At 36.5% G+C, this 12,686-nt stretch overlaps 1 protein-coding gene across 1 annotated transcript; it reads right to left on the bottom strand.

Annotated features, from left to right (window-relative positions):
- Positions 1–2,813: 2,813 nt before the first annotated feature.
- LOC129239000 (carboxylic ester hydrolase-like) lies at positions 2,814–12,311 on the bottom strand. Its single transcript, XM_054874256.1, has 8 exons — positions 11,988–12,311; positions 4,755–4,898; positions 4,344–4,683; positions 4,083–4,285; positions 3,668–4,015; positions 3,427–3,592; positions 3,206–3,341; positions 2,814–3,144 (listed from the first exon to the last, which is right to left on the bottom strand). The coding sequence occupies exons 1-8, from the start codon at positions 12,309–12,311 to the stop codon at positions 2,931–2,933; spliced, it is 1,875 nt and encodes a 624-aa protein (XP_054730231.1). The 3' UTR covers positions 2,814–2,930.
- Positions 12,312–12,686: the final 375 nt, after the last annotated feature.

Below are 12,686 nucleotides of genomic sequence, written 5' to 3'. Positions count from 1 at the left end.
TATATTAATATTAATATGATTGTAGGTATATATGCTTATATGTCTGTGAGTAATATATAACATATACATATAAGAAAAAAAATTCTGAGGAATACTTTCAGAATTTTCTAGGGAGCGAAAATAACCATTATATTCACATTTTCTAAAAAAAAAATTAAAAGTTTCCAAATGTCGTAGAACAGTTTCGAATACATACATACGTATATGTGTAAAAGAGAGACTTGATCATTAGGATTCTGCTTGTGGTCCCGCTATCTACAATTGCAATCTTTAGCGATCATCGCGAGAGAATTAGCAGTAGTCCGTAGAGGTCAAGGTGAGTCCCCAGTTGTCACTTGTAAAGTGTTTTCCAATAAAAGGAGCGGTTCCCGTAAAAAAATTAATGATTTCGTTGTTTTTGTGGCACACAGCCACAGCGCCGTCTTGTTGTTGTTATTCAAGAAACACCTGTTATTGGAAAACCCTTAGTTGAAGGTTGTCGGCCACTCGGTTTGTATTTTCGCGCATTTATTTAACATTGTTTCATCTTACTATTTAAATTTACACGTATTATTATTATTAGCACATTCTGGCGTTTATTGTTCCTCAAATTTATATGAATTGCCATTGCCACCAAGGAGGTGCAGCCTTTTTCGGCCTAGGGAAGGACATTTACAAAGAACGTGTCCTGAATTTTCAATAACCATTTCACAGAATCAACAGATGATGGTATCAGAGAGACGAATTTTGTTTAAGTGATATCTCAACGTACATTGGCATGTAAAGTAGCCAATTAAAAGCCTTAAGTCTACTTTGCTGAGTGAAAGTGGCTTATAAGATTTTCTCTGTCCAGTAATAGCAATTGTTTAGAATTTCTTCTTCTCCCACTTCATGAGAAATTCGTTAATGTGCCCTTTTGTAAGTCCACAGAAAGGCTTAGCCCCTTTTTTAACCAGATGGTCCGCCATGTCATTTCCGTAATATCCCTCGTGTTCAGGAACCCAGCCTAGTAATACTGTGTTGAAGTTCCCTAACATGTTGAGAAGGTTCAGATAGTCATATACCATTTTTGAGGTGATTATAGTTGATAGAAGTACTTTCAAAGCCACCTGACTATCTCAAAGTATGTGAATGTGGGCTCATCTCATTTTTCTATGAAGACATTCCGTCACATATATCTTAATAGCATGTATTTCTGCCTGGAATTTCATTAAGTAGAAACTCATTGACATTGATTTTTTGAATTCATTCCCATTGGTTCCTGCCCCTGTTCTACCAACTCCTAATTTCGGCCCATCAGTAAATCATACCTGGGAGCCAGATTTGAAGTTGATAGAATTAGTTTCATTAAAAAAAAGGTGGCCGCCGTAGTCGAATGGGTTGGTGCGTGATTACTGTTCGGAATTCACAGAGAGAACGTCGGTTCGAATCTCGGTGAAAAACCAGAATTAAGAAAAACATTTTTCTAATAACGGTCGCCCCTCGGCAGGCAATGGCAAACTTCCGAGTGTATTTCTGACAGGAAAAAGCTCCTCATAAAATATCTGCCATTCGGAGTCGGCTTGAAACTGTAGGTCCCTCCATTTCTGAAACAACATCAAGACGAACGCCACAAATAGGAGATGGAGCTTAGCCAAACACCCAAAAAGGGTGTATGCGCCAAACTTGCGAGAGAATGGGTTTGGGAGATAATGCATCAACCCTATAAATTACAGAGTATGTCGAAAGTCTTCAACGATCTTTAAATGTCCTTTCACATCCCCACTTTTTAGATCGGATACGCCTTTTAATTTCAAAGCGCTCAAATGAGCCTCTTTTTTAATAAAAATGGGAAGCGGTAGTTTGCATAAGAGCACACCTAATTCCCCAGTTGACGCAGACGAGGCGGCCACAGTTTATTGAGTTCATTGCCTATCTTGCTTAACTTTAGGCCACCATGCTAGGGAAGCGTAAGTTACTATGGATTTAACGACTATAGGGAATGTCCAATAAGTCATTCTGGGGCTCATTCCCCATGTGTTTCCAAAATGCCTTGTGCATGCAAAGAATACTCCTGTGGCTTTTGCAGCAGCTTTCTCAAGATGAGAGTTCCAAGTGATCGTTTTATCAAGATTGATGCCAAGATAGATCGCTTGTGTGGAGAGGTAAAGAGTTAACTTATTTAGGATAGCACATTTGAGGTTGATGCTCCTTTTTCTAATGAACGGCATTAGCGTAGTTTTCGATGGGTTAATAGAGAGCCTTTTATAGGTGCACCATTTGTTTACTATATTGAGGGCTTGTTATATGCGGGGAGTGGCCAATTAATATCAGAGGCCGTGGTATGTCCTCTTCCAAAACTACGTTTAATAGCGTATCCTTCCACGGTTGTATTTTTTACAACTTAAACCAGTTAATTGTTTCTTCATTGCCCTCTGATACAACTACGTACCCTGGCAGCTATTGGTTTAGCATTGCCGGTTTGTTTCTTTCCTATTGCGTCCAGGATGGCATGTTGAATGACCTTTAGTTTTTCCGTAGGCCAGATCGTTAGTAGATTTAGGTAGTGTGATACTCAGCTTAGTGCTGTATGCAGCATCTTTGTAGGACATTTTCACTGTCTCATCTTTCACCTCTGGGATAGGCACTGTTGCATTTATCCCTTCGCCTTCATTTGGGACAGCTGCCCTCTCCACCAAGTTTTGAGAGAAATTTGCTCAGGCGAGGTGCTGCTGGAGCGCTGTCGCTTCGGGTTCATTGGCTGCTGGGCAAGTTATCTCTCTATGGATTGTCCTTGACACAAGAAGTACCAATTAAAATTAGTTACATATAATAAATTTAAAACGTTTCATACGTATACATATAAAATCGAAATATTTTCTCTTTATTTAATATTATGAGTAATACAATATAAATGTATCTTTATCATAGAGTTTTTCAGTTACTACTACTAGAAAGACTAGCTATTTACTTTACAATTCATCTTTATGGCTTCTTTTACGCGCTTCGGCCGGAATATGGGGCCTTAGTTGATGCCAGAAGTTCATGCGATCGACATATATGTCACTCTCCATTTGCAGTATGGTAAACTCTTCTGGTGTTTTATGACCTAGACGAGCATAATTCACTGGATAGCTTTTCACTTCGTCCCATTTTGTGAGATTAGAGCCCTCAGGCGTTGGATTGCTATGTGGAGACAGACAAAAGAGAATATAATATTTCATTGCACATTGTATATAAAACCTACCCTTCTCTAGCGAAGTTCACCCACATCTGCAGCATAGCATTGCGAAGCTCTATGTCGCTTTTAGTGGGTGAAGAGCTGACGAATAAATCCATCGCTACTGGAAAGAGATATTGCAGTTCCTCAACATGGCAAGCACCTAGTAAAGAAAAAAGCTTTATTATAGTATTTACGAAAATCTCAAAAAAATTTCTTTATTCGACTACTCTCGTTCTTGTTATTACCATAATAATCCTCTTTTCCACCTTTGAATACTTCTGAGAAACTAGCTGGGCTGCGATGTTCAAAGAGGTATACATAGAAGGGTGGCATTTTCAGTGACTTCTTGGCATCCACCCGTTGGCGTATATATTCATCGATGCCGGCAATAAACCAGCCATCTGAGATGAGCTAACAAAGAAAGAAAAAAGATATGAGGTACAGTGAAGCCCACATATCGCTATTTTGTGTTTTGTAAAGACCTACATCTGTCAAATTCTGATGATTGTATTTGTCATACGTATGCCCCTCTTTAAAGTAAAACTCTTCAATCTTCTTTGTAATTTCTGCTCGCACTTCTGGTGAATGATGATCGTATTGCAGCTCAATTGGTAGAATCGTATCAAATTGTTGTTTATACTCGTCTAAGAGTCCAGGTATATTGAGCAGTGGTGCCGTTTTGAGTAAACCTTCCTCTGAGGTGGCGCCAGTCATGAATGGCAAAGAGAAACCGTGCGGTAAACCGACATCACGTGTCCAAACTGTGAGAAAAGCGCCCTCGTGTGCAGGCTCTATCACTGGCTGAAAGGACACCATCGGATCATAGTCCCACTCCTGGAGGAAAACAAGTATACATATTAACAAAAAAAAATTTAAATTGTTCGTCCTTCAGTTGGTTTACAAAAAATTCATAGAGTGTAGCAACAATTTCTTTGGCGCTCTTGGCACGTAAGCAGTTTAAGAGTTCTGGCCATTTTGCCTCAGCATCACAATCGACCAATTGTGCTACTTTGCGTGCGCGATTTGCCGATAAGTCCTTGTATTGAGGTTGAGCCCATGGATTGTAATAGGTACCCGAATGCGCAATAGCTTTGTGAAAGAGACCTAGGAAAGAAATTTATTTGTGAATATGTTGGAGGAAAATGTTATTCCTTTGCATTACCTTTGGATGAATTCGAGAGCATATGGTATGTGACGCTAGCAGCACCCGCGCTATTACCAAAAATCGTAACACTGGTAGGATCACCACCAAAGGCAGCGATATTTTCTTGTACCCAACGTAAAATTTCAACTTGATCTTTTAGCCCAAAATTGCCTGGACAATCAAGCGTTTCAGTGCTGAGAAAACCGAGCGGACCAACGCGATAGTTGCCTATAACCAAAATAATATCCTGATCGAGTAGGAATTCCGGTCCATGAAAGCTGCTAATGCCTGAACCACATTGAAAGCCACCTCCGTGTATGTAGACCATGACAGGTAAGGGCGCCGTATTGGGAAGCTCCTATTTAGAAGTAAGTTTGTGTAGGTCAGTATGATAGCGGATATGTAGGTATGTATGTATTTGTGACGTACCTCAGGTGTATAAACATTCAGATAGAGACAATCTTCGCTGCCTTCAATTTCTGTATGCCGCTGATAGGGATCACGTTGTATACATATTGGCGAATCTTGTATGGCATGTCTTTCGCCGACCCACGCGCCATAAGGTACAGGTGGCTGTATAGAAATATAATCAACACATTGAAGTCTTGTTTTCATAATTATTTTATTTTAACATACGCTCATTTCTAATACGGACATATGTATATAAATACATATCTTACAAGTAATTAAATTTAAGTATTTAATTTAATTTGTGATTTCGTTAGCACCACTGATATTATGTTTGGAGCAAATAAGGTTTTATTTTTAATATATATATTAGTATTATATTAATGCCCTACTTCATCTGGGACGACTTTGATGGTAATTTGAAAATCCCACGATGTCAGGTTGTTTGTACTTAATTGTTTACTGTACTATTGTAAAAATGTATCAAGAAACTTTTCCGACATATTTTCTTATGCGGACTGTTGTAGTCGAAGCTGAATTTGTGCTTATTCATTATAATAAAACGTTTTTTAAACTATATACTCGTACATATTGCAATTTTTCAGTCATACCTATAATTTCTGTTGAAAGTGGAAAAGAAATACTCGTATTGAATCGCTGTAGGAGCTCGAGGACTTTGCATTGATGCTGCCGAATATTCGAGCTTATTGCTGACGCTTTCCATTTCAATTCAATCGGGCTATTCGGGTCATGTTCTTCGATTTCGATGTAACTCAAATATGTTGCTCTCTGGTCAAAATAATGAGACCCGTATTTTTTTGTTCGCCCGAAAAATTTTTTTTTCATGAGTTATCGGCAATTTTCTTTTCCGGCTCAAACTCGATTTTTTTTAATTATATAAGAAAAAATATTTTTTAAATGCCCATAACTTAGTCAAAAATGAACCGATTTTAATAATTCTGGGTTCAAAATGATCGTCATTACTTACACAAGCGACTTCATGTAGAAACAATTGCAAAAAAGTAGTTGAAAATTTTTTATTTAGCAAAAAAGAAAAAAATTGAAATTTTTTCGAAATTTAATATTTCAAAAAGTGTATTTTATTTTTTTTTTATAACTTTTTTCAAATCAAGAGGATACTTCGAACTTCAATTGAGCTGAATGCCCAGTAGCTAAAATGCGTTGTTTTTGAGTAATGAATTTTTGAGTAAAAAACCTGTTTCGCACTTTTTGTTTTTTGGAAAATAAAAAATTTTCAACTACTTGTTTGCAATTGTTTCTACATGAAGTCGTTCGTGTAAGTAATGACGATCATTTTGAGCCCAGAATTATTAAAATCGGTTCATTTTTGACTAAGTTATGAGCATTTAAAAAAAAAGTTCTTATATAATGAAAAAAATCGATTTTGAGCCGAAGAACAAAATTGGCGATAAATCTTGAAAAAAAAATTTTTTCGGGTGAACAAAAAAATACGTGTCTCGTTATTTTGACCAGAGAGCAACATATTTGAGTTACATCGAAATCGAAGAACATGTCCCGAATAGCCCGGTTGAGTTGAAGTGGAAGGCATCTGCTTCACTTAACACTTTATATCGCTGTTAAGTTTAATCATTCGTAATGTACTCGGGTATACTTATATACATCTCTACGTATATATAATTGGGTTGTTTTGAATAATGTAAACAATGCAATATAATGAAATTTATGGGAGGACTGACCTGTTACGAAATAGCTACCCCATTAGGGGGCTAATTTCTCATTTTCATATTTTTTTTATAAGAAGATGCAACCAGAATATATTAAATACATTTTATATCTTATTAAAATATTTGCATTTTTTCTAACTACAGTTATTATACTAATTACAATAACAATGCTAAACCATATTTCAACACTAAATAATCAAAGTTGAATGTTAAAGATTATTGTTGTAATTATAATTATTTTGCAGTAAAAATAACGAAATTTGTTTTTTAATGATGTAAAAACTCAGTATGCAGTAAAATATGAATTATTTCGTGTGATGTTATGTATACATTCATCACTTGGCACCCTCGCATTTTTATAATCAGTTCTGCGCGAACTTTGCATGGATGCGTATGTTAAAATTATTTTCAGAAATAACTGAGATGTTATTAAAAAACATTCCTTCCCAAATTTTAGATCCTACTCTATTATGGGAATGGAAGCTATGTACTGTGAAGGGACTGAATATCAGTTAGAATGTAAAACGAGTTTTAAAAGAAACTCCACTGAAGAAGTAGATGGTCATAATTCATTCGTTCTACAAAAAATGGAGAATTGTTTGAAGCTTTGTCAAAATTATCTTTAGATTGTGATTAAAACTGAAAATATGTCTGATACTGCCGAAATCTGGATACCAGTTCAACCAAAAATTATTATTTTTTGTAATGGAAATATTATGCTTTACATTTTCGAGGTTCTTTGTGTTTTCTTGAAGCGAACATATTAAAAGTGATCATTTTTTTAATATATTAATACAAATTTAAAAATAAAAAAATGCGTTTTTTTTGGGGGCGTGTCAATAAAAATATTCTTTTATGAACTACTCTTACATTTCCACGACTTGCTCACCAGCGCTACCAAATTTCTCATATTGTTTGAATCAGTTAATATACAAGGTGACGTTAAATGAAACATCCAATCTTCTGATGTGAATAATTTTGCGCCAGCTTGTAATATATAATAATATTTGAATTTGAAGTTGGTTGGCAGACGATGTTGGCGGTAAATATCACGGTCTGATATAGCTTTCTTTAAAGATGAAAAATGTGATTGTGATTAGGCGTAAATCGGTTCCAAATAGATTTTTATTATATTCGCTCTCAACTTTTGCGCCCGGACCGTGTGGTTAAAACTCCTCGAATGTTGTAAATTTATGTCGCACACATCTTTGGGAAGATATTCTTGCCGGTCATTTCTCCAATTACCGATGTGCGATTTATTTTTGTAATCGCAATAAAGGATCTGTAGAATTTATGCTGGCTACGAGATCGCTTAGCGCATTTTCAAGGTGGCATCGCCAGTTCCATCATCAAAATTTAGGTTACTCAGAAACCCGCTGAGTCAGAGGTGAGTGTGTGGTGTACGGGTAACTGGGATTAGACATTTCTAAATTCGTTTCAGTTTGATTGCTGGTTGGACAATTTGCACTATTTTTTATTTGGCGCAACCACTTGTTGTTGATGAGGATCCAACACCAACAACTAAATTACTCGCTTTACGAATATATGCCTTTAATTTCATTCGAAGCATTTGGTTTTAGGCTTAAGACCCAATTTACGTTTTTGTTCACATATTCCATGCCCATTTACAGAGCAATTGCGTCCACAAGTTAGTGGTAACCTGGCTGTATAGGCAATATCGAGAGCTAGGCGAGAATAAGACAAACCAACACAACTTCGGAACGAAGACGCAGGCTACATTTTTCCGAAGGCTTTTTGTCGTTTAAAATTTCGTTTTTTGGTGCTTTGTTTTTGAAATCTTTTTGTTATCGATTATTTTCTTTTGGAGTGAACCAAAGTAAGGGGTCTTTCCAAAAACGCGCTCAGATGTTGTAAAACAGATAAAAATTTAGATAATTTCAGGTTTTTTGTTTTAGGTCGCGGTGTAAGTCTTCATTTGTTTTAAACCAGGGTGCATTTACGATAGTTCTTAAAATTTTTGATTGAAGTCGTTGAATTATTTGTATATTTGATTTGCTTGCTGTCCCCCATAGTTCTATGCCGTATCTCCAGATGGGTATTATCACGGTCTTACATATATATTAGTAGTTTGTTGTATACTGACAGTTTTGAGTCCTTGTTGAGTAGCCAATACAATTGTCTGAATCTGTTTTTTCTTCCAGGTTAGTTTTGCGTCAATGATTATGCCCAAGCATTTGGCTTTTGCGTTTTGAGTGATGTGGTTGTTGTTGAAGTGGTTGAGTATTTCTACGGAAATAATCCTAATTAGCGACCAGCACCGTTTTACTACCACTGCCCTCGTGTGGTGATGTCTTGTTTTTTGTTTTTTTTTTTGTTGATTCTAAGTCAGATCTATTTTGTGAGATCCAAGTATAGCAGCAAATTCTTTACCTTGATGGTTGATCACTGGTCGGTCCTTTTTCTATTCTCGACAGAATTAGTTTTTTTTGACATTTTTTCATCAACCTTTAAATTGTCCCTACTGACATCAAAGCATCCCTTTTGAAATACCCTTTAAGTATGCATATTAGTTAAAACTTGTCAAGAAGTGGTGCCCTTATAATAATAATTTCGGTGTATTAGAAAATGAAAAATTCAAGACAGAAAATTCGATTTCATCTGAAATAAAGTTTTTTAGCTTTGTTTCTAGCGAATCCTCATTGGAACAAAAATTTATAATTGCTAAATATTGGTATATAATACAGTTACTGAACTATTGTGCAATTGTAATGGCGAATAAAATAAAAAAAGATTTTTCTATGGCGCCATCAATAAAAAATTGGTTCCAAGAAATTTTTGCTAAATTTCGTCCATATGGAAGTTCTACATAATATTATAAAAAATCGTTGTTTTAAATTCCGGGTATACGGTTTATAAAGTCCCAAAGATTACGGTGGTATGGATGCGTTTTAAGAATGAGCAGCGAAAGAACGACCAAAAAAGTATTTGAAGCAAACCCTGAAGCAGCATGAAGGAGAGGCCGGCCAAGGAGACGATGGTTGACAGACGTAGAAGACGATATACGAAAGACGAAAATCTCACAACATAGAGCTAGAGCGGACTGTCGAGAAGAATAGAGGCGTATTGTAGAGGAAGCAATGGTCCACCCCGGACTGTAACGAAAAGATAATGAGAAGAGGGTGTGCCCGTTATATGTTGTTGAAACTTTAAATTTCTCTTAATACATTTATATGTAAATTGCTCGGAAATGACTGTGTCATTGCTCTGCGACAGTTGCTTTTGGTTTTGGCATGCTAGATTATGATTTGCTTTTATTAACAGAATAATAAATCATTAAATTTAGAATTATATATATATATATATAATTGGCGCGTACACCCTTCTTGGGTGTTTGGCCGAGCTCCTCTTCCTATTTGTGGTGTCCGTCTTGATGTTGTTCCACAAATGGAGGGACCTACAGTTTCAAGCCGACTCAGAGCGGCGGATATTTTTATGAGGAGCTTTTTTTTATGGCAGAAATACACTCGGAGGTTTGCCATTGCCTGCCGAGGAGCGACCGCTTTTAGAAAAATATTTTTCTTAATTTTGGTGTTTCACCGAGATTCGAACCAACGTTATCTATGTGAATTTCGAATGGTAGTCACGCACCAATCCATTCGGCTACGGCGGCCGCCGATGTGTAGATTCAATAAGCATATCGAAAAAGGATAGACTTAGAACTTACTAGTTGCTTATATAGATTAATGAGCTAACAATGATCCTAAATCCACTGAAGGGGTACTAGTTCGGTACTGCTGGATGGATTTACTCACACACTTACACAAATTTCTGCACGCGTGCTCTGCAAATGCGTTATAGTGATTTGGCAAGTCATGTTTGCGACAATTTCGTGATAAGGGTGTCCCGCTGCTTATTTAGAATCTAGCGCAATTTTTTCTGTGTGCGTCTTAGAGTGAAATTTTTTAAAATGATATAAATATATCTTGTTATAGTTCAGAGTTTACTATAAATTAAAATGTAAATAATAATAAACCTGTTGGATGTATGACGCAATTTCTTACAATTATTTTCCTTGCGTATTGGAAAATTGGATTTTGAAAAGGTATATTAAGCACATTCAACAGTTCGGCGAACATTAGTAGACTCTTCTGAAAATCTTAACCAACGGCCTCCACCTACCACAGACACACCGCAAGCGCAAACAGGTACAATTCAGCTCGTTTCTGTGATCATGGAGTTTATAGTAAACACAAGTTTCAACATCAATACTTTTTTTCTGTGGTAGTTTTCGGACTGTCAGTGATTGATTTCGATGATTTAGGCATAATTATTTATTTTAATATATTTTAATGACTCACAATCTATGCATTAATTAAATTTGGTGGTGTTAAACATGGCATGTCTTGTTAGGCACATTTCGATGTAATTTTCGACTCTAAAATCTAATATGTGGCACTTCTGCGTTAGGTAGAATAACTATTGTAAACAAATGAGTGCTAAAGAAGACGGCGGTTTATAAAAATAGGGATATTTTTTTGTTAAATCGTCATTGCTCTTCGTTGTTGTATGAACTTCTGCTACATCAGGTGTGCAAATTGTTACAAGAGAATAAATTTACGAAATACCAAAATTAACGATATTTCAAGCAAAAATATATTGTTTCAAAAGTTACCTAATTTTGAAGTATGGCATCTTTGATGGTGACATAAAGGTAATAGAACAAAGGGTTTTGTTACTTTAATCAAGATTGAAAGAAAAATGGCGAATTTCCACAGAAAGGACGACGCTTTATTCTAAAGCCATTTAATAATTGAGGCTCGTAATAAGCACTTCCGCGTATATCACCAAAACTTTCTACGAAAAATTCGAGCGAACGGACAAGGCATGGATAACTACAACTTAACTTAACAACTCATAGAGAAGCAATTTGAAGCATCAGGCGGCGATGCTGAATCTGTTGCAAAACTCAACACAGGCCAATCTGCAGAATTTGCTCAACAAGTGCAAGCGATCATTGACGAGGTATGCTAAAACTCAATGAGAGCCCTTGAGAGGGAGTTTAATGTTTCTGATCTCCGGCATAAATTCTACGTTATGCACAGAAAACAGTTTATGTCGGAGCAAACACGAGAACAGCGAATTATCCGAGCAAAACGACTTCTAAACAAAATTAAACACCCAGAAACGTCAAAAAACACTGAACTTATGGCCGCCTAACTCCACTGGATTACTACGTTTGGGGCGTAGTTGAGTTTGAAACCAATAAGCATCCTGATAACACCATTTTTTCTCTGAAGGCTACAATTAACTCCGTTATGGTTAATATGAAGAAGGAGCACACTATCAAGTGTGGCAATGCTTGACTTCGAATGTGTTTGAAACACAATTCGATGCATTTGGTCCCATTTTGGAGTAAATTTTTTTGCTGTAACCAAATTTAAATGTACTAGTATGTGGGATTCGACAAACTCTAGCTGGTAATATTTAGAAAAAAACATGCAATAATTTTGCAAGCAAATCTCTAGATTTCTTAAAATCTTACGTTGATTGCACTCTTTATTAAATTTTTTTTTTCACTGACACGCACCTTGAAGCGCAATTCTTCCACTGGTGGCAATGCATATGGCACCCCCATAAAGGCTCGAATATGCCGACCTTTGTGCGAGACACGATGGCGGCCCACCAGGACACCTCCATGTGGTAGTTGCACTTTCAACACATCCGCGGTTCGCGCCTCGTTCGAATCAAAATGAATACTGAATGTGAGTACAAAAAGCGTGACGATAAATATTGTACGAGTAGCGGCTAGTAAGTTATCAAAATTATTATAATTGCACAACGGGTGTCTCTGCCGCTGCTGGCGACGGAGCTTCAGCTCCTTGACTAAAATATGATCGTTTGTGGCTAACATTTCCGCGCGTACTGAGCCGATCAAGATGAGCATTGTCGATTTTAAGCGTTTTTCAAGCGTTGCTAGAAATCAACAGAAAACAATAACAAATCGGAATTCTTGGCGTGTTTGTGTGAAGCGTGAAAAAAAAAAATTATCTGTGCATGCGATGTGTTTGCATACTTTTGTATTTATATATGTATGTGTTTATACCCTACAAGACAGCTGACTATCATATAAGCACCCATATTATCATCATCACTATACTCATTCAAGTACACATTTTTGTTCTAGCCGTGGGAAAGTTCTGATAGTTTCCCCTTGTCGGTGTGATATTCTATCTCTCTTTTACCAATAGCAATTTCTTATGACTGAAAAATATATCTGCCCTGCTCT

This window comes from Anastrepha obliqua, chromosome 2, assembly GCF_027943255.1.
Source record: "Anastrepha obliqua isolate idAnaObli1 chromosome 2, idAnaObli1_1.0, whole genome shotgun sequence".
NCBI classification, from domain to species: Eukaryota; Metazoa; Arthropoda; class Insecta; order Diptera; family Tephritidae; genus Anastrepha; species Anastrepha obliqua.
The sequence above is the reverse complement of the archived record's forward strand: the minus strand, read 5'-3'. Positions and strand labels throughout refer to the sequence as shown.